The 23437-nt window shown below is 35.9% G+C and overlaps 1 protein-coding gene across 1 annotated transcript; it reads left to right on the top strand.

The window, feature by feature from the left end:
- The first annotated feature begins 1909 nt into the window (after positions 1-1909).
- Positions 1910-22190, top strand: TMEM242 (transmembrane protein 242). The gene is made up of 4 exons (XM_034428577.2): positions 1910-3734; positions 6444-6544; positions 10505-10642; positions 21677-22190. The coding sequence occupies exons 1-4, from the start codon at positions 3590-3592 to the stop codon at positions 21773-21775; spliced, it is 483 nt and encodes a 160-aa protein (XP_034284468.1). The 5' UTR covers positions 1910-3589; the 3' UTR covers positions 21776-22190.
- Positions 22191-23437: the final 1247 nt, after the last annotated feature.

Genomic DNA, 23437 nt, shown 5'->3' with positions numbered 1-23437 from the left:
CTAGCATTAGAATCTTTTTCAAAAAATCTGGGTCTTTGAGTAAAGGTAAAGATAACGTTTCCCCTGTCCAGTCATGTCCAACTTTAGGGTGCAGCGCTCATCTCCGTTTCTTAGCCAAGGGAGCCAGTGTTGTCCGAAGATGCTTCTATGGTCATGTGGCCAGCATGACTATACACCAAGGCACATAAAAAGCTGTTACCTTCCCACCAAAGTGGTACCTATTTATCTACTCACATGGTTTTGAACTGCTAGGTGAGCAGAAGCTGGGGCAGGTAATAGGAGCTCACCCCATCGTATGGTGCTGGGGTTTGAACCTGGGCTGTCAGCTTTCTAGTTGATAAGTTCAGAGTTTATACCGGCTGAGCCATTGGTCTTTGTGTAACATGGCCCAATTGGGTAATTTAAGCCTGATCATTTATTCCTCACATGAGAATTCTGAGTTCTATTTCTTTGTTTTCTTGGATGTCCATGCTACTCTCAGGAGTTTTCTCCAACTCCAAAGTTCAAAAGCATCAATACTCTTTCTAGCCTGTTCCTTCACAATCCAACTTTTGCTTCCATGGTATGCCACAGAGAAAATTCTTAAATAGCATTCCTTCCCTGAAGTCATCTCAATCTTTTCAACAGCACAGACTAGCACTTGTTCAAAAGAACACTGAACTAAAAAATAGGTCAAGTGCCATTCAGGCATTTTGTGGGCATACTGTATTCCTATACAGAAATTATGATTCTTGTCTCTCCTGGAGTTTAAGAGAAAATGGTCACAGAGGACAGCACTTGGCAACTGTGGGGAAGGACATGCCCATGACTGCTAAAGGGGAAAATTGGAGCTGGACAGATCACAACCCTGACTACATCAATAACCAAAAGGTGGATTAAAACAGCTCATATACCCAGCAAAAATAATGTCGAGGGAAGAAAGAAAACACTACTAAACATGAATGGAATGGAATAGAATAGAATCCTTTATTGTCACTTTAAATGTAATCATCATACATTAAAATGAAATTTCGCTGCATTCAGCTCTCAAAAGATAACCATTATGCATATACATACATACAGACACATACTATGACACAGAGAAACATGATTGTATCCCAAGAACTGCCAGAGGATGAGGATGAAAGGAATGGAGAAAATAACCCAGAATGCCCTGTGCTAGACTCACATGGAATATAGCAACAGGGTAAACACTCTGAGAATGATTCAGGTGTAAGACTGTGCAATAAATGTGCAGTTACAATAACTGCTTAATAACTTAGAAAATTAGAGAGAAACTCTAGTTAGAGTTTCTAAAGTTAGAGAGGCAAAAGGGCTCAATTCTAATCCAGTGATATGATGATCATAAAGCATTTATAGAAGAAAATAGACATTACATTTGCTATTTTATTCATCCCCAAACAAAAAATTATTCAGTGTGGACATTTGGAAAGTTATCAGATGAATGACATCAGAGAAAGTATTATTGGACTGTTGCAGCTCATTGTAAATTCTAATCCCAGAATTTAGTTTAAAATACCGCTTAGTACAAAAACATATGTCATTCAATTCTCGAGTTAGGTGCCAATTGTCATGGAGAAATCTATATGATCACTAAGAGTCAAGACCAATTGATAATTCACCAGTCATGCTCACACTACAACTTCAGGAAATCAATCTGCTTCAAATAAGTCCATATAACAAATGTAACGTCTTCCAAATACTTAGGATTTCTTGAAATCAAGGAAGTAATGGCACTTTCGATGAAATGTGTTGACTTCATTTAATTCATGAAAGTTATCAGTAAATTATTGTTCGTATGCACAGATTGTGTGATCACAAGTAAAAAGAAACATTGTTACTTTAAAAGTCAATTTTTGGGACCATACTGTTTTCTTTGTTGACTTCAGAAGTAGCTTTGAAATTGGGGTATGGGGAGACATAGATTCTTTTTTTAAAGTTTGTCTTTTCACTGTATTTTTCTTCTTCAATAATCTTTATAATTATAATTTTGCTAGAAATTTTTCTTATGATCCCTGTGACCTTGCAATTTATCGAAGGAAGCAAGCATGAGCCACATCACAATCTGACTGTGATACATTATCTGATCTTACTTTTATGTTTGAGAAGCACTTTATTAAAGAGATTTAGACAAAGTCAAAGTCTATCTGATTTAGAATACTCCATGTCTGCACATGAATTTGATTAATTACTGATTATATTCAGAAGCAATAACATTACTAAAAGGCTTGATTTAATAGCTAAAATGATGCAATCTGACATGGCTAGTGAATGTCTGAATCTCCTTTGCCTCATCAGCATTTAAAAAGAAAAAGAAAATGAGCTGCTTTGATTTTTGTGAAATTGTCTGTAGACTAAACCTGCTCATGATAGTAATCGTTCAATAATTCTTATCTAGACAAAAGGAACTGACATTTTTTTAAAGTCCAGAACTACTGTACAAGATAACATTTAGCTCAAGCAGGCGCCTGCCTAGTTTCATCAGAGAACTAGAAGGGGGCAAAGGTGTAGCAGTCAGACTTCCAAGATCATATGATTATAGCTAATCTCAATAAAAGTAGTTTTAATTTTCTTGTGGAGTTGACTTCCTGGCCTACCTAGCAGGACTGACAGAAGTAAACAATCTCTCAGAGAAACTAAGTTTCCCGTCCTGGATACATTACAAATAAAATGGGAAAAACTCCTGTTTCACCAGAATGTTTGTAAACTGTGTTTTTTCAGATCAGAACTCCCTCACACTTAAACACTAAAAGGATGTGTACGTGACTTCTTTATGCCTTTACCATCAACTACAAGGGGCTGAGCATCAGCCTCAGGATTTAGGGACAATATGTTCATCTTAATTGTGGAAGTGCAGTCAGAATCTGGATTATGTTCATAAAGGACTTGTAAAAATGCCTTAGCCTTGAGTATCTTCCCCTTCAACCAAAGAAGACCATTATACTGGCCACCCCTTGTCCTTTTGTACTGCATTCATAATGCTTACTTTGCTATAAATTAACACATAGAACATGAGCCATGAGGGATCTATCTTGCCTGTCTTAAAAACCTTATGTACCCATTCAAACTCAGAAACTGATCTCAAGCACTTTTGTATTGATCATTTGGTTCATCCAAGGTAATTCGCATATTTTTTAAAAAGGTTGTTGTTGTTGGTATAACTGCTGCAGGAGGACCAATGCTTTAAAAAGTGGTGCTACTTATCCCGTTATATTTAACACAATTGTAGAAAAAGCGCTTTTTTTAAAAGCCACCCCACCCCTCCCATTGATTTCGGAGGACCTCATTCTGAAGCTTACTGGTTTCAGGAATGTCTTACCCTACACCACTTAAAACACTTGGAGTAAGGCCCTCTAATTCCACTGGAATTTATCCTCTATCCTTCCACCCACGCAAAACCTAACAAATCACAGCCAAAACTTCGAGGACGCCTCCACCATCCGCACGGCAAAAAGCAGCCGCCGATTGTTTCCGCCGCTGATCCCGGCAGCACAAAAACGCGAGTCCGCCTCCATCTCCATCTCCATCCGGGTAGCTGTGGAGGGGAGGCTCGGATACTTCCCTCCCAGGCCCTGAAGTTCCTCCGAGTATGGGGCCGCTTGCCCCAGAAGCAGATACGCGGGGTCCCCTTTTGGGGGTCGCCGATACGCGAACGCTTCAGGCTTCGGGGAGCCCTGATCTCGTCACGACCCCGACTGAAGACGAGCAGCGACAGCGACGTTTCGCAATCAAAGGTCACTTGCTGCCAGCGGCTAAGTTACAAACACGTGAAAAAAGGGGGCAATTCTTGGGAACGCGACGTTGCCGAATTGAAGGGGTCTTCCTGAGTTTTTGAAACCCAGCTCTTAACCTCTGGAGTCAGGCGGGAATTAGGCGAAGTCGTACTGAAGTATCCTCAAGGAGCAGTTTTTGCACAGCGAGCGTCCCGCTTCTTCATTGCTGCACGTGTTTGAAAGATTCAACCTCATCTCACACGGAACCTGATTTCTTTCCATTAAAATCAGTTTCCGTAGGAACCAGATATTTAGGTAGCTCAGACGTCCTGCTCCAGTTACCAGGAGACCATAGGATGTTTAAATGTGTATGGAAATTCTCAAGTCATCCAGATCATGGTTGTCCCAAAGGTGCTTTTTCAAGAGGCAACTTTTGAAAAAGCACCTTTGGACATAGGATGTCTACGGTTTATTAGTGTAAAGTTCATCCTAATGGGATGAAGAAAGAAAGGGGGGAAAATGCGATTTTGTGTGTGTGCCTATAGATTGATATAGGTGGATTTAATAGTTCAGCTATTTTAGAGGTTCCCTGAACCTAGAGGCTCCAACTATTTTATATTTCGATTTTGGAAACTTCCTTTTTTGGCTCCGGAGATTATGAAAGTTGAGGGGAAATTATCAAGCTTTAATTTACCTTTTATTCTTAAGAAATAGCTGGAGAAGATGTGAATACGTGAATAAGTTGGAAGCTTATTTTATATAATTAAATCATGGCTCTTGATTAGGGTTGTACTTTAATGTTTGCAATATTAATGAGACCAGTTTCATCCATGAAAAACAGTGCATCTGATTTAGTTGGGCATTGATTTATTCCTACATGTAAATATAATTTGAACACGTGGCATTAATTGAATTCCGAAGGACAAACTTTCTGCTTCAAGAAGCTCAGAACTAGATAAATCTGTGTTAGCTTAATTGACCAAAATAAACAATAATTAGGTACAATGTGAAAAATAGAGGCAGAAGTAAAATAATAAATAAATAAATAAATAAATAAATAAATAAATAAATAAATCTGATCTCCTTCATTTTGGAAGATGTGATGGAACATTTTCTTTGAAGCATAAATTATTTTTGTGTAACAATTTTGTTTTGTGTGTAACCATCTTATGGACATGTAAATACCGGTAGGCTCTTTTACATTCTGGATGTAGGCCCAGTAGAAAGTTGGGCGGATTTTTCTTTTTTTAATCACAAGCAGACTGTTGATTCTGCAGTAATATATTTTCATGGGTGAACTTAGTGAAATCAATGTATACTTCTTTTCTAAAGAGAGGTTGCTTTCATAAAATAAGAAAGATCCCAAATAATGTATAACAGTAATTATTCCGATATAAAGACACCCAAATTTCAGTCTCAGCTGTTCAATGGCACAGTTTTATAAGCTGAAAATGGAGATGGTGTTTCCTTCAGAGAAAGAAACTAGTGGTAGTAATATGTAGGAAAGTGTAGTAATGGCACCAGAAACACTTTAATGTATTAGGTTATTATTTAACTGTACTTCTTACTAATCTTCCTCCCGAGAAAAGTTGTTTTGTTTATTGATAAATATAGAAAGTCAAATTCATTCCAAATTCACACTTCTGCACTTAGAATTTGTACCAGGAGCATACTTTGGACAGTCACTTTACATAATCTCCCAAACAATCTGGAGATTTAAAATGCCATGTTGTGCTAATTAACAGAATAACAGAGTTCCTGCTCAGGCAGGAAACCCTATACCATTTCAGACAAATGTTGGAGCATCCATGACTTCTGGAGGCAAGTCGTTCTGCTGTCAGGAAATTTCTGCTTAGTTCTAGGTTGCTTCTCTCCTTGATTATTTTCCATCCATTGCTTCTTGTCCTGCCTTCAGATGCTTTGGACAATAGATGGGCTCCTTCTTCTTTATGGCAATCCCTTAAATATTGGAACCCTGCTATCATGTCATCTCTAATTCTTCTTTTCTTTCTACTAGACATACCCAATTCCAGCAATCATTCTTTATATGTTTTAGCCTCCAGTCCCTAATTACCTTTGTTGCTCTTCTCTGCACTCTTTCTACAGTCTGAACATCTTTTTTACATCTTGGTGACCAAAACTGGATGCAGTATTTCAAGTGTGATCTTACCATTATCACATCACATGGTCTTGATTCTATCCCTCTGTTCTATCCCTCTGTTAATGCAGACTATGACTGCATTGGCTTTTTAGGCAGCTGTAGCATACTGCTGGCTCATATTTAAGCGATTGTCCACTAGGATGCCAAGATCAGTCTCACAACTACTACTATTGAGCCAGGTACCACCTATACTATATGCATTTGATTTTTTTTGCCTAAATGTAGAACGTTACTTCTTTCACCATTGAATTACATTTTATTAGATAGCACCCAATGTTCAAGTCTGTCAAGTTCCTTCTGTATCTTAATCTTCTGGAGTGTTGGCTATTCCTAACAGTTGGTTTAACAATTCCAATTGTTATATATCCTTTTGTTCTGTTGTTTTTAACCTGTGTATAATAAATAAGCTATCATGCATATTTTGGCAATTGTGACAGTTTGATATTTTTTTCCTCTAGTCAGTACTAAAAGGCTTTTGTTTCAAATAGAGATTTATAGATCTCCTTTTTTCATGATACTATAAAATGGAACTGATAATTTAATCTTTCCTTGCTTTCTATCCTTGGCAGGTGGGCTTTTTCTTGCTTCCGTCGCTACTGCAGGAATGATAGCAGGTTTTGGTATGACACTTGCTGTGACGAAAAAGAAAAGTCCCAATTGGTTCAATAAGGTTAGTTCATTTGAAGTTCTTGTGCAGTTCTGATATTTCAAAAGTGTGTCATAATGGAATAATAGTGATGCAATATAGATATATTATGCAGTATAATATATAATAAGATACAATACTATATAAGTTACTGTAGGTAGGTGCCTGCTAAGAGAACAGCTTTTTTGGGGGGGGGGGAATTTAAAAGAAAATATAGGTAAAAATGAAAGCTAAAATAAATGGAACAGGGTTAAGTCTAAAGTTACAGTCTCCTAAGCTTTGAACCAGGAGGCATTTTGTTGAACTCTGTTTTATGGGTGGAATACAGATCTTTGTGAGATTAAGCATGATAAATAGAACAATGATTGGTATTTATTATTATCAGCTGGAGTTCAAATATAATTCCAGAAATCCAGTCCTGATATCATTGATGTCATTGTAACATAGACTACTAATTTATATCCTGTTTTTTTCTACCATGAGGCTGTGTATAAAAACCACTGAGAAAGTTTCCTGCCCAGACTCTGAACATTAATGCTATGTGCTCTGGAACTTCCAATTCACCAAGCTCTGCTTATAGCAATCAGGTTTGCCACTGAAAAAGATGATTTCAGATTGAGATAGTGACGATATAGTGAAATTATACTAAATTGTGAATTCTAAACCAAAACAGAAATTTTGCCTTTTCTTCCCACCCTATTACAAGCCTTTCATGATTATTACCACCAATGGTCCTGTAGGAATGATCCTTTTTAAATAATATCAATAAAGAAATAAAAACTTTAAGCAAACAATTGTTTTTACTTAGATATATTTTCCCTTAATTGTAACTGTGTCCAGTTTTGGTCACCATGATTCAAAAAAGATCCTGAGGCCCTAGAAAGAGTGCAGCGAAGAGCAACAAAGATGATAAGGGGTCTAGAGGCTAAATCATAATGAATAACTGAGGGAACTAGGTATGTTTAACTTAACGAAGAAAAGGCTCAGAGGAAATGTGATAGCACTCTTCCAATACTTGAAGGGCTGTCACAGAGAAGAGGGTGTTGATTTATTCTCCATAGCACTTGTGGGCAGGAAAAATAGCAATGGGTGGAAGCTTGTCGGAGATCCAACCTGGAATTTCCTGACAGTAAAAATGGTTAATCAATGGAACAGCTTGCTCTCAGCACTGTGGGTGCTCCATCGCTAGAGGTCTTGAAGAAAAAATTGGGCAACCCTTTGTCCAGGATGGTGTAAGGACTCCTGCTTTTGGCAGGAGGTTTAGATATTTCCCACAGTGGACATATGTTGAAGGTCTTTTCCTATATTAAATGATCTAAGATACTTTTAACTGAAAGATGGCTTGTCTATTTCATCCTTTAACAAATTACCTAGCTGCTTCTTGATGTTGAACACTTCTGCTATTTTCACTCCTCAATTCCTCAAAATGCCTGAAGATTATTGATAATGCTGATCCATCTAGCAGAACAAAAAATGAGCAAGAAATAATTAATCTTCTCAAATTTTATAATCTTGGGAGAAAGAAAGCTTCCTCCTATTCCCCTTTTCCATACAAAAAAGAAATAAAATGAAGCTAGCTTACACCTAGCTTCTGTACTCTTATTTCATTTTGTGGTCTTTTGTCTAACTGTATGCCAAAAGAGTCCATGTAGTGCTATACAATGGGGATAAAGAGCTGCAAAACTGCCACGCCACCTTTCCCCCTTGAAAGACCTGTTAGGGCAGGTGTAAGTAAGTGAGGCACGAATTCTTGAAAAGGGGGAACTAAATTGCCTACAGCACTACAAAATTATATCTTGAAACAACTACTAATTTTAGGGTGGTTTTAAATATATCACAGGTGAGTCAAAAGTGATTCAACTTAATACTCAAACCAGACTTAAGGGGATCCAGTGTACTGAACTAGTATAAAGTCTTTGTTATGCAAGTATTTGTAACAATCATTTGTTTAATAAAACTGGTATAAGGCATGAAAAACATGTGTCGTTGCTTATTCAGCTAATTTTTATTTCTGTTAATAGATTAAATTTCTGTCTGAATACCAGTGGACTTTATATTATTTAGGAGGAGAATAAAGAATCATAATTACAGAACCTTAAGCAGTAATAAAATGTACTTTCTAATCTTCAAAATAGTTCTTTTAGAGATATGAAACTGGTAGCCTAAAATAGCTACATAAGAGATTAAATTTAGATTCCCCTCCCAATAATATTTTCTCCCATGACTTGCCATCATTGAGCAAAACAAATTTTTAAAGTAATGTTACTAAATTATACATATTTGGGGAGGAAGGTCAAGTATTCTGCTAGGACTAATGGTGATGTACTTATATGAAGAACAAAAATCAACTAAGTTGATTTTTTTAAAAAGCCCTCTAGGCAAACAATAACAAGCATGTGACCAAAACTCTCTTAAAATAGTGGCTCCTTCCTCCTTTTATCAATGAGATCTTTTCTGTACCACCAGGGAAAAGTCCAAAATGTCTTTCTCCAGCCATATTTTCAACACTTGTTTTGAGGTTCTAAGTAGCTTTTGTGTACATCATATGACAGCATTTTATTATGAATGACACAGTTATTTGGGTATTTTATCCCCTCAAGGAGTTCTCTCATGAGCAGACATTCCTGAGTTAATAAGCCCAGGTCAGCAGTTTTCCATTATTGTTCTTCTGAGGCATTCATTTTTGCAGAAATTCCCATACCATATTTCATTTTAACTCTCTCTTTTCATGATAAAAAATTGAAAAATTCCTTTGATGTATTATCTCCACATTCTTATCCTATACATAACAAAATCAATTGTTGTGTTTTTGTTGGTTTTTTTTATAGAGGAGACGGCCATCTATGAAAACGTTCAACAAATAATAAAATAAACATTTAAAATAGCAATACCAGACACTGTAACAGTAACCTAGTTTGGTAATTTGTGTTACTCTGACCACTTCTCCAAATTGTATCTCTAAAGTACTTTTGGAGATTGACTCTCTTCAATAACTCTCTTACTTAAAGGTCTGATAAAGTTATCTAGCTGTTGAAAAAACTGCTGAGAATAAAAACATTCATGAATCATACATTTATGAATGGTGACCCATTTTTATCTGCCTTTAAAACATATAGTTTATTAATGGTCCTGTAAAAGAAATTGGAAACTTACATGTTGATAGTCTCAAAGGTGCTATTTCAAAAGGCAACTGGACTTTCTTTGTTTTTCTTTGAAGATGCTTTGCTTCTCATCTAGGCTTAATTAATTATTAATTAATTGTGAGAACCGATGAAGCTTCTTGGATGAGAAGCGAAACATCTTCAAGGAAATACAAAGAAATTCCAGATGCCTTTTGAAAAAAACACCTTTGAGACAACCATGACCTGGATGACTGAGAATGACTAAGAGCCTTGGTGGCGCAGCAGACTAAAGCACTGTTAAGATAACACCAGCTGCCTGCAATTATTGCAAGTTCAAATCTCACCAGGCTCAAGGTTGACTCAGCCTTCCATCCTTTCGAAGGTAGGTAAAATGAGGACCCGGTTTGTGGGGGCAATAAACTGTATAAAAAAGAACACCGCTTTGGGCGGGGGGCGAAAGCCCTACTAAGCAGGTATATACAAAAGTATGAAGGCTATTGCTTAACGCATTGTAAGCCACCCTGAGTTTCCGGAAAAGGGCGGCATATAAATCGAACCAATAAATAAATAAATAAATAAATCTCCATAAACACTTAACATGGTGATATGCTTTAATTGCCATGTGTTAACAGATGCCATATGCCATTAACAGATCTTTAAAGGAAGATACTTTAGAGGAGGGAATAAATATGTTTCCCTCCTGTAACCATAATTTTTAGTGGTATTAGTATTTGGAGAAATTAAGAGCTTTTACACAATGATAGGGGAAAGTTAATATCATTATATAATTTCTTCAGTGCTTTTTGTTTATGTATGTTCACAAGTAATGTGTTTTCCTTCACTTAAAAATATATTATTCTAGGGTGTAATTGCCACGGCAGCTTTGCCAGAAAGTGGCTCTTCCCTTGCTTTACGGGCCCTTGGATGGGGTTCACTCTATGCCTGGAGTGGAGTTGCATTGATTAGCTTTGCTATCTGGAAGGCTTTGGGTGTTCACAATGTAAGTATCTTCAACTAATGTTGCATGCTTTGGTGCTTTAGAAATTCCATAAATTCAATAAGCATTTTCACATTTTTGTTTATGTAGGCAATCTTGTGTATATGAAACTTTTTAAAATTATTATTTAGGGGGAAATTAGTGAGAAAACTGAATTATATAAATCCCACTCCTAGGATCTCACAGTGTATATTTGCATGGACTGCTCAATAAAACGAAGAACCAGCAAATAGCCAAAAAGAAGCACACCTGTGAAAGCAGAAGATTAAATTAGATTTAAAAAAAAGGATAAATATGAAAAATAGTTAAATATGTATAGAGTTGGGATTTGTTTGTTTTAATTGCAACATGGTGAGTACACGTCAGGAAACTACGGTGTTTGGGAGGGCCAGGTTAGGTATGTGAATGCAGCTATTATGATTTGTTTGCTTATTTATGAAATTAGTCTGCTGCAGAGCTTTCTAAACTCCTGGTGGGTTACAGTAACAGAAGCCCTACAATCTAGTAAACTTAAGCATCCAGGATAAATATTCTCCTCCAATCAACACTCCCTCCCTTTTATGACTTAATACAAACTATGAATCCAAGTAATAGCGATTTATTTAACAAACCATGGTTTAGCATGATGTGTTCCTTATATTTAGGTAATGAGAATTGATTCACACAAAAGGCTTTTGCCCTTTCTCTGCATAAGAGGTTAAGCATGGCCCTGCTGGATGAGGCCAAGGCCCATTTTGGTTCAGCATTTTGCTTCTTACAATGGCCAACAATCAGAAAGTTGGCTTACTATTCCTGATTTGCTTGGGAGTAGAATATTTTGAACACAGTATTAACTTGACTCTTGATGGTCACTTCCTAAGTTGTTTACCAGCTAAGAGGAGAAGATAAATAAGGATAACTAGACACAGTTTTTAGAAGCAAGATTGACGAGGAACAGCGTCCCAGGTTACATACAGGTAGTCCTCGACGTAAAACAGTTCAAAATGTGAAGCATGATCTTAACCTTTTTCTTCTTTCCTCCCAAACCAAAAATATCCCAACCTATTATTTTAAAACCATAACAAACTAATGAGAATGCATCTATTATATAAGTTTTTTTTAAAAAAAAGAATATATAAAGGAGCTTGTGATCATTGGAAAATTAGATCAGAAATCTCGCATGCTACATTGATGTTGAAAAGTCCCCACCTACCTACCCACTCATCTTCTAGTTTTATTTGTATCCTTCTTACCATTAAAGTTTCAGTGATATTACTTCAGTTAGTAGTCCATGGCTGTTAATGAGATAGCTGATCTTTTGGTGCATTGTGTTGAAAGGGAAAGCAGCTTTACAGGGGATGTCTATGAATCCTCCCAAAGTAATACAGGTAGTCCTCGACTTACAATACTTTGTTTAGTGACCATTTAAAGTTACAACGGTACTGAAAAAAGTGATTTATGACCATTTTTCACAGTTATGACCATTGCAGCATCCCCATGGTCACGTGATTTACATTCAGATGCTTGACAACTGATTCATATATATGACAGTTGAAGTGTCCCGGGGTCATGTGATCATCTTTTGCAACCATCTGACAAGCAAAATCAATGGGGAAGCCGGATTCACTTAACAACCGTGTTACTAACATAACAACTGCAGTGATTCACTTAACAAATGTGGTGAGAAAAGTCGTAAAAATGGGACAAAATTAACTTAACAAACTTCTCGCATAGCGTCATAAATTCTGGGCTCAATTGTGGTTGTAAGTTGAGGACTACTTGTATTGTAAAAAGATAACCCTGTATTTTGTAGTTGAAATATATCAGAAAGGCAGACTTGTAAAGAGAGATTGGGTTCCATAAACAATATGTTTTTAGTATCTACTAATGTTTATTGTATCAGGGCAACCAAATTGGGGCTACAAAAATCTGGATCATCACTAGATGGCAACAAAGAGTTAGAAAGTTCTGTTTTTCTTTGATATCATCTAGTGGCCATCTATATTTTGGTTGGCCAGATCTGGTAGCTGTAATTACCAATACATGGTTCAGATTCTCTTTTAAAACAAAAACTGAAGTTTGAATTTTGTAGCAGCCTTAGAGAGGGAGGGAATTGCCAGTAATATAGTATTTTTTGTCTAGCAACTGCTTGTAAAGTTTTATACATTTATTAGCAGTAATTATATAGTTCTAAGGGGAATATAACAATGCTTGCAAGATTTGGGCTACTATTCTGCAAACAAAAAAAATTATGAAAAACATCTATTTGCAGCGTTTGGTTTATTTTTTTAAACAATTATATGCTCCTCCATCTCATAGCAATGACACTGAGTCATATATAGGAACATTAGAATATTCTATTCTAAACTTATTCTGAGTCTAACATGGTATAATTTGATAAGCACTGAGTTTCTATAATCTATGGGGATGAGCCATTAGGATACACTTTCTGTCCAATATTGAATTTCTTTAATTCTTCTCTGGTTCTCTGAAATGTGGGAAGCAGCATAATCTGTCCACTTCTGTTATCTTGAGCAATATTTTTTCCACATTTTTCAAAAGTTGGAATAGTAGCAAAAACCTCCCATAAGAGCGATAAAAACAACCTACAGTAGATTTCTTCTAGCTCCATTATCAATGATTATTAGTCATGTTGCAAAGAGATATTTTTATTTGAATAGAGTTTGAAACTATCACTGATTGGTTTGGCTACTTAAGAAATACTTAAGAAATAATGTTGATTTTCTTTAAGATCATATTAAACAGCATAATCTACACCAGGGGTTGCCAACCTTGGCAACTTTAAGACTTGTGGACTCAATTCCCAGAGTTCAATGGGAATTGAAGTCCACAAGTCTTAAAGTTGCCAAAGTTGGAGACCCCTGGTCTACACTACAGGGTTTTGGTTTAAAGTTTCTTTTGATGTCAGGAAAGTGAGTAGGACATATTACTTGGAGAATTGTAGGACAGAGAATTATTTTTTTAATCTCAAAAAACCACAGTGGCATGCTCCTTCTGTATTTTTTAATTCAAATAAATTTGTACATTTACTTTTTTAATTGGCCCATCCAAATAAAACTTGACAGCATAATAGAATAAGATCACCTACAAATGCCCTTGCTATATGGGAATGTGAGAATGTGTAGGTGAAATTGTAAATAATTGCAAAGGTGAAGTTGCTGCAAAAAATAGAGAAAAATCCGATAAGATTCAGGAACAGAAAAAAGGATTATCCTTAAATTCTGGGTACGCCACTTTTATGCACGTACACAGGATTTTCCCCACTGTCAAATCATAGCCATAATCAGTTGTCAGTTGTTAAGCAACTCTGATTAAGGGTGAAGAGCCTTTGGTGCTTTAGATATTGCTGAACTGCAAATCCCAGCATCCTTCACCAAAGATTATAATGGATGGAGATTCTGGAAAGTGTGGTTGAGCAGCACCTGGAAGATTGCACTGCATTTAACTCTGCACATGGCTATGTTATTAGTACAGCATGTATTTTATTTGTCCTGTGAATCTAAAAAAAATAAAATAAAATAGAGAGATGTTTGTATGCAAGGTTGTACACGTAACACATAGATTGTGGTAATTAGCTACAGGTGCTACTTTGGGAGTAAATGTTGTTTGCCCCAAATGGTTAGGCAAACTAGCAGACTCAATTGCACACCAGAAATATCATACAAAAGACATAGGCAGTGCTCCCTTAAGGAATTAAGAGCCAATTAACAGATTACATCATCGTATATTAGCTATTTAGAAGAATCTCAATATGAGACAAAATGTTAGTAAAAAAAAAAGTGTTGCCTTTTTTTAGTCTGCCTTAGTCAGGTCTGAAAAGAAAAAGAAAAGCATTTTCATGAGTAAGCTTTAGGGGTGTTGAAAATTCACTTTTTATTTCATAAATAGAATTTGGATCTGTTAAATTGATGCATTGTTCTCTGAGGTAGTAAACATTATGGAAGTAATAATGCTCTGGGGAAGTGGTAAGCTTTGTTGCTCAGGGCCATCAGCATATATTTCTAAAAAAACAGCTGATCCTTTAGCTGGTCTGATGAAAACACAATTTGATTGTCTTGACATACAGTTTTCATTCCCCAAAGCCTTAGAAAAAGGTCCTACTGCCTCAGAGGGATCCTCATTGCTGCTGAATTGAAATGCTAAAAATTCACCGGAGCTGATCAGCATTTCCCCCAGGAGAAATTGGAGCTTGGTGCCCCACATTCTTTTTGTACCTTCAGTTCATGTTCTACTTGTTCTTTGATTTGAGGAGAGATTGGAGGGTCACTGTATCGGCTGTGTAAGAGCTGCTTGCTTCTCTGCAAAATTGAAAAGATGATGTGGCACAGGTGAAGCTTTATTGGGACAAGGAGGAGAACCTGGGAGGCAGGCTGAGAAAGGAGCTCTACCAGTAGAAACCTGGGCTCTGCAAGACTATGACATTCCAGTCCAAAATCTCCTTCCCAAGACTTCCGGTCATCTCAGATATCACATGGGGATTATGAAGTAGGCTTGCAGAGATGTGATGCCATCCGAGAATGGTACAAAGGCTGCAGTGGTGGGTTTCAAATTTTTTTACTACCAGTTCTGTGGGTGTGGCTTGGTGGGCGTGGCATGGCTTGGTGGACATGGCTTGGTGTGGCAGAGGAAGAATACTGTAAAATCTCCATTCCCACCCCACTCCAAGGGAAGGATACTGTAAAATCTCCATTCTCTCCCCAATCCAGGGGAAGGTTACTGCAAAATCCCAATTTCCTCTCGATCAGCTGGGACTCGGGAGGCAGAGAATAGATGGGGGCGGGGCCAGTCATAAGTGGTATTTACCGGTTCTCCGAACTACTCAAAATTTCCGCTACCGGTTCTCCAGAACTGGCCAGAACCTGCTGAAACCCACCTCTGAAAGACTGCATGTGAAGGTGTCCTCAGCTTGGATTCACACAGTGCTTAAGGTTTTATTTTATCTTTATTTAGCTTCTTGTGTGAACCCAGCAATTGTTGTATAATCACAAATGACAAACATTTAGCAGATATGAGTCTGGTCTTATATCTAGTATGCATCTTCTAGTGTAGGAAATAGAGAGAAAACAAGAAGCTCCACAAAAATTTATTTTTGAGGTGTAAAACTATTCTAAAACAATGAAGGAAAATAACTTCAGCGTAGAGATCTCATACACTTCTCCCCAGCTGAACCTGAAGAGATTCTTACAAGAAGCAATACTTCATAAAATATATAAGAAAGGACAATCTGGTGTTCTTTAAGTTAACCATCTGTCAGATGGACGTAGGATTATCAAAAAATAATTTGGCTACCAGTAGACATTTAGCAATCATATTCAGTAGCTACATTATGAGTCATGATGATTACAACAGCTGTTTAAACCAAAAGGTAATGAGAGAGAAAATTGGAATGGTCCCCAGCCCAACCCCTAAAGACATTAGTCATCAACATTGTTGGCACAGATGTTAGAATGGAAAGAATAACTAGGTGTTCTGATTGCCTTAGATAGCCTAGGATCTTCAGAGACAGATCATAGTGACATCCATTATCATTAGGTAGCCTTTCATAAAATAAGTCTTACTAGGAAAATTAAGACTTTTATTAAAATGAAAAATAAAAACAGAATGATGCAATCTTGGATGCAGTTGAAGAAGATGCCTAGGAAAGTCCTTTGTAGCACTACAGCTACACCTGCTGGCAAGAGAGGAGATAGGACAACCTTCACGGAGTTTTAGATTTTGATGCATTGTTTTTCTTTATCATCTCATACAAGTTTACATAATTGAAAAAGTGTTGCATTTACAATATTCAGAACCTTAATAAATCAGGGCATGAACTAGATACAAAACTTTAAAAAGTGTGTACTTTACACTAAATTGCCTTGGGAGTAGATGCTGAAACAATGGGAAGTCACAAACCTGTTTAACCAGTTTTCTGTTTCAAATGAATGAAGATGAAAACGTTCCAAAGAAGAAGATGATGTAGGTTAAAAATAAACCTGGACCAGGATTATGAATTCAAACCTAGAACTATTTTAAACTATTTAGAACTATTGTCTGTGCCAGATTGAGTTCACAGTCTGGAGTGACCATGTACTCAGTTTTGCTATCCAGTATTGTGATGTGAGCTGTGGATTGCTTTTCCTCATCTTTACTTGTGCAACTGCTTAATCCTTTTGTGATTAAATCTTGTCATAACCATATCCATGTGAGTTGCTTTTTCATTGAACACAGTAACCCCCTAGAAGATGTCTCGGACATCTTAGACAGTTAAGAATGCCATCTCTGTCCAGTTCTTTTGGCAGCAAGATGTTGGGATCATGTGATTCCTTTACTGTGTATATGGACTAATTCTGTTTATGACAAAATGTTGATTTTCCTTAGAGTTTTTAACTTCTATGGTGTAGATCTGCCTACCTTTAATGATCTGTTAATGAGAGGTAGACAATGGTATTGTTAGCTAAGGAACATCTGATTCAAAGTAGCTGAGAACTTTCTCTGTTCCACTTCTTGAAAGATAGAATTCCCTCTTTGAGAAGCAAATCCATATTGTTCTACCCTTCTTTTCTGGCATTTGAAAGCAATTCTTTTCTAAGAATGTTTTAATTTACTGGATTTTAATTTATGATAATTCTTTCTGTCTCTTGGTTATATTTTTAGTCTTGGTCTACTGGGTTTATTTAATGATTAGGTTAGGTGAAAATAGTTTTTCTCTAACTTGGTACAGGTAGTCCTTGGCTTATGACTACAATAGAGTCCAAAATTTCCATTGCTAAGCAGGACAGTTGTTAAGTGAGTTTTGCCCCATTTTACAACCTTTCTTGATTATTAAATCATTTCAATTGTTAGTAACACGGTTGTTAAATGAACCTGGCTTTCACATTGACTTTGCTTGTCAGAGGATCCCAAAAGGAGATCGTACTAACCTGGGACACTGCAACCGTCATAAATACATGCCAGTTGCCAAGTGTCTGGAGTTGATCACATGACCACAGAGAAGCTGCAATGGTTATAAGGGTGAAAAATGTTCATAAGTCACATTTTACAGGGTTTGGTAATGGCTTTGAATGGTCACTAAATGAATGGTTATAAGTTAAGGACTACCTATATGTTGTATTGTATGGCAAAAGTACAGATTGTGATATATAGGAACAGATGGCACTGAGATGCCTTCATTATTTAGCCTTACATTAAGAAGCCAACAAGTAAGTACATTGTCTTACTATAGCTAATTTGTTTTCTCAGATTTAAAGCAGCATCATAATACTCTGACATTTACATTGAGCTGATAAATGTATATAAGTTCATGAAGTTGAAATTAGATTATGAGATGCTCAACCTCTCCTGGCCTATCTGTCTTAGTTCCTTCTCCTATGGCTTTATGTTTGCTTTGAAATTTGTATTGGTTTGAGAAGGAGAAAATAAAGCCTATGAGTACATTACCGCTTTTCTACCCTAAAAAAGCATAGCATGTGTTTTTTGTTTTTGTAAAGGACAAGGACATATGTCAAAATTTGCCAAACTTCTGTATTGTTCAAATCAGAATAAAGTATCCACCAAATCCAAAGTGTAAGATTATTGTGCGTTTCCTGACTTAGCCTTCATCTCTCCAGAAATGTTTGTACTATTTAGAACAGGGTCAGTTTGTTTGCAAATTTACTGTGAAAGACGAATTGTACAAAAGTGCTTATGCCTTAAGTCAGCAAAGTTTTTTCCCCCCTTTTCTAAATAACTGTAGTCTTAATTGCAAGGATTTTCACAAATGTGTTACTTTAAAGGAACATACATAATCGTTACAATCTTTGTGCCAGTTTTAATTTAATTGCCATACAATGATAATAGCTACATTATATCAACAGAAGAACCACTTGATAGAAATGTGTAATGGTTTTCCAGGAGCATTGTGGTAATTTATTTTTAGCCAGAAGAAATAAGCAGTGTATCTTCGTATTTAATTAAAGCTGCAGTTGTAACACTTGCCAGCTTCAGGAACATTTCTGTATCTGCCTCACCTAGCTAATGTTTTTGTTAAAGATAAAAAAAAAGGAAGAAACAAAAAGCTTTCATAATTTGTAGTGGTCTATGGCAATTAGAAAGCAACATGAAATAAGTAATGAAGACTCTTTTCATCATGATAGTTTTCATAAATCAGTTTTGTAATCCCTTCACAAAACAGATACTATCATTTATTTTATAGCAAGGATGAGTCATAAAATATTTATGACCTTTAAAGAAAAAACAAATTATAATGAAGACTGCACATATACAGATGGTGGGTGCAAACCAGACTGGGGAGGGATTCCGTGACCTTATAATATATTGTCTTTGTGACAAAATTCATAACATCTTTGTTTTGTATAATACATTAACCTTTAGAACTGCTGTGAATAGGAAGGCTTTGACTACTTCCACTGTGTCTAATTAAAAGGGAAATTAATTGTTTAACCTTATTTGTTATATTTACAAATATAACATGTTTTATTTATTTAATTATTTAATTTATTAATATTACATATATTACCCCTATTTGGTAACCCAGAGTATGATTTAACAATCAAAACATTTTAACAAAATGAAAGAAAATTCAAAAAGTTTCAAAACCCAAGAAACTACAGCAGATGTTAAGTATTCCAAATAAAATAGAATTCTTTATTGGCCAAGTGTGATTGGACCAACACAAGGAATTTGTCTCCAGTTTCATAAGCTCTCGGTGTACAAACAAGCAATAGTGATAAATCATGATCCCAATCATAATACAATCATCATAAATCATAAGCTAAATCACTTTGTGATAGTCATAGGATACAAAATAGAAGCAATCAACATACAAACATCAAAGTTGATAATCATAAGATGCTAAAGGAATAGGTAATAGGAAAGATGAGAAGGATAATAGTAATAATACAGCCTTACTATATAGTTTGATATTCTAAAACAGTGTTGTAGGAATTATGGTCTCCATGCAGCTTTGATGTCATCAGTAACCTAGGCAGGAGAAAAACATGCTGTAGTCAGAAGTTCTGATCGTGGCACATCCTGTCCGGAAACCAACATATGAGTTTGTGTCCCAAAGTCTTCTAGATACAATTCAAGACTGTTTTTAATGTAACAAGTATCAGATGACTAGGACCTCCTTTACCTAATCATCTACAATCTTTTTAAATGGTGAGAGGGCATATTTTTGGTTGTATCCACCCTGTCTGCAAGCAGAGTTTCAGCAGCGAAGACACAGCCTCAGTTACTGTCTCATTCTTACCTACCTAGCACTTTTTCTTCCTTAGGAGTTAACCAGTTTCATAAGCCTGATCATTTTTCCTTTGGGCTTTGACATTCATCAGTTTATGTTAAACAGTTTACCTTAAAAAGAGGTAATTGGCTAATTAATTCCATTTTAATTAGCATCTGATTTTGCCTGTATCATTAAAAAAAAGTTGTCACCTGCTCTAAACCCTAGAGATAGAGTGCAACTAGCCAAGATCTAATATGGTCTCTGCAGAATTTTGTAAAGGTAGAGCCTTTCAGGAATCTCCTTTTCACTCTTTTCCACCCCAGTCAGACTAGTATGAACAGATGCCTAATCTCTCTGTAATAGCAGAGTTTGCATTCTCTTCACCTGCTTTGTTTCGCTTATCTACTTTTAAAAGGCAGGATGGAATAAAAAACACTTAAGGGGGCCTTTATATTTGTCTGCTGATGAATGAATGGTTAAAATGGGAAAAATAATTATTTATCTTTTATGGTAAAAAGGTTGACAGTTTGAAGAGGCTCAGTTGTTCTGTGTGCATGTCTTTCCCAAGGAGACAAATTGGGATCTTCCTTCCTTCCTTCCTTCCTTCCTTCCTTCCTTCCTTCCTTCCTTCCTTCCTTCCTTCATCCCCAAAGCGAAGTTCACTCCAGAGAGTTGTCTTTCACATTACTGAGATGACAAGACAAATGTGGTGTAGAGTTCAAATAATTCACCTCAGCCTAAAGTAAAAAATAATGCTGGAGTTCACATTTTTGGCATTTCATCAGAATGTAATAAAATTAATGTTCACTTTTTAATGAGGTTTTGGGGAGTGATAAATTTTACTTTCCAGTATTAATTTCTAATTGTTTCCCTGTTTCTTTATACTTATATCCTGTTCTATATTATGCAGTTTCAAATAGAATCCATGAAGTTTCCAGCCACTGTTTTGTTCAGTTATTGACATGAATGCAATTCCTTAACTTCAAAAAATTTTACAAAAAAAAAAGTTCCTCAGCTAGCTGGCTGAGGAGTTCTGAGAGCTGAAGTCCACAAGTCTTAAAGTTGCCAAGGTTGGAGATCCCTGTTCTAGGCCATAAGCAGAAACTTAAACCCGATTTGCGAGTTACAGTAATTAACAGCCAGTGCGGTTGCTTCAAAAGAAGTGTAACTTATATAAGCATTCAGTTCACTAACCAACCCATCACAGTCTGCACAGTTGGAACGATTGTCCCATTCAAAGTGCTTTATAATCTAAGGGTGAGTTTCCAATGTATAGATAATAACTAGACTATCCCTGAAAGGATACAGTTGGTATATTGGTCAAAGCTGGTAATTGGCAGTCCTAATCAAAAATCAGTGGGATCTTTAATTTTGATGATAGTGCAGGAGCAACACTTAAAATACTGAGTTTGTATTTATTTGTAACTAAGATTTTTTTCTGATTTTCTCTGTTGCATAAATTTTAAGTCTCTTTCATGGTTTATCATGGCTAAGATGCAACAAAATACATGTTTATTATAATTGATATTAACCAGATTTCTTTATAGCCAGAAGTTTAAACCCACTATCAGAAGTGATAATTTTTATAAGACGAATTTACAAACTAGCTTGTCTTTCATTTGATTTGTTTCAAACAGGAATATATTACATCCTAGTTACACCAAATAACCAATCCATTGTTTTGTTCCTGATGATTGATGAATAAAGAAAAACTTGTTTTTGTGTGTGTGTATATTTACTCAAAATAGAAGGAGAGAAGAAGAGTACTATCAATGCAGTGAATTTATGGTTTGATGTTGTGGTTTTACATTTTTTTATCTTTTTTTTTTTAGATGAATGAATTTCGGAACAAAATGCAGTCATTATTTCCATCAGTTCGAAAAACTGCAGTAAATTCTGTTGAATGGGACGATATTTGGAAATCTAAGTGAATGTCATATGGAGAAATTTGTACTAAGCCTTACAAAACTACAGAGGAATTAAAATATTGGTATTCATAATGGCATACAGTTAGTATGGTAGTATCAACACATGCCCCTTTAATTTTCCAGGCAAAAGTAAATTTTACTCTTAGTAGTTTTCACTTTAGTGATGATAAGTGCAGAAAAAAATTAAAACGAGCATGAAGCTTGGTTTGAAAAAGCATGCTCAATATATGGTAATAAAACAAAGACATTAACCCTAAAGAAGAGATGACCTGTTGACCAAGTTAATGGGTAAGAGTATCCATATGTTGTTCCCTCTGCCACAGTGATTCATAGTGGTTTTTAAAAGATGGTATAAGCCACTAAAGCAGACCAAATAATGCTTGTGAAAAATTATACAAATAAAGTGTTGGTCACTAAATCTTACTCTTTGTTCACTGTATTAGCATGAGCCTTCAAGAACCAGGACTATAAAGTTTGGAAGAAGAACTTAGTAGATCTGAGACAGAATTACAAAAGGAACCACAAAGCCGGGATGTGAAACAACAAACTGACATAATTAAACATTAACTGAATATTATTGAGAAGGAAAATTTGGCACAGCAAATAAAAATTAGTAAACAAAACTTTTTTGAAAATGCGAATAAACCGGTGCGTTGGCTGGCATACAGATTGAAAAAACAGAAAGATAGGAGATGGATTATTAAACAATGCAATGATGAGGGAAAGATAATACATCAGAACGAAGGAAAGAAAAATGTGACATGAGTTTTTAAAAAATTTGTATAAAGAAGAGGAATGTATAGGTGAAGAAAAGATTTTACAATACCTTTGGAAAGCAGAATTGCCCAAAGTTTCGGAAAATGTTAAAGATATGCTGAACAAGGAAATAACACCTTTAGAATTAATGGAGGCAATCAAAAAACAAAAAATTAACAAAACGCCAGGCCCCAATGGACTACCTTCAGAAATATACAAAAACCATCAAGAGACATTAAGCTCCATATTGCTAGAGGTATTTAATGAAGTATTGAAAGATGCAAAGACACCAGCCTCATGGAGAGAAATGACCATTACACTGATTCCCAAGGAGAATTCCAATCTGACACTTATTAAAAACTATAGGCCCATATCATTATTAAATTCAGACTACAAAATTTTCATGACAATAATGGCCGAAAGACTAAAAAAAATTTGGAAAGAATTTATTCATACTGATCAGAATGGCTTTTTGTCTAAAAGGCAAATAAGAAATAATGTTAGGACCATATTAGATATCTTAGAGGTACACAATGAAAAGCAAATGGTGTTAATATTTGTTGACGTACAAAAAGCGTTTGACAATGTTTGGGAGTTTATGTTGAACCAGCTAAATTATATGGAATTTAGTGAGAATTTTATAAACATGTTTAAAGCAATTTATTTGAAACAGGAAGCCAAAGTAGTAATTAATGGAGAAACAACTAAAAATTTCCAAATTCAAAAAGGCACAAGGCAAGGTTGTCCACTATTGCCGCTATTGTTTATACTATCATTTGAAATTTTGACTAGAATAATTCAGGAAGACGACCAAATTAAAGACAACCTTGTCTTTATCATAGAAGAGCCGCTACAGTCTGCTGTAAGGCTAATGGAAGTACTGGGAGAATATGGGGAAGTAGTGGGATT

This window comes from Pantherophis guttatus, chromosome 1, assembly GCF_059756535.1.
Source record: "Pantherophis guttatus breed Tessera chromosome 1, ASM5975653v1, whole genome shotgun sequence".
NCBI lineage: Eukaryota > Metazoa > Chordata > Lepidosauria > Squamata > Colubridae > Pantherophis > Pantherophis guttatus.
Note: the sequence above shows the minus strand (reverse complement) of the source record. Positions and strands in the feature narration are given on the sequence as shown.

Excerpts from the sequence above, each read along its gene's own strand:
- TMEM242 (XM_034428577.2), top strand. The coding sequence starts at position 3,590 with ATGGGGCCGCTTGCCCCAGAAGCAGATACGCGGGGTCCCCTTTTGGGG. Across the intron at positions 3,735-6,443 it reads GCGACGTTTCGCAATCAAAG|GTGGGCTTTTTCTTGCTTCC; the intron begins GTCACTTGCTGC and ends TATCCTTGGCAG. Across the intron at positions 6,545-10,504 it reads GTCCCAATTGGTTCAATAAG|GGTGTAATTGCCACGGCAGC; the intron begins GTTAGTTCATTT and ends ATATTATTCTAG.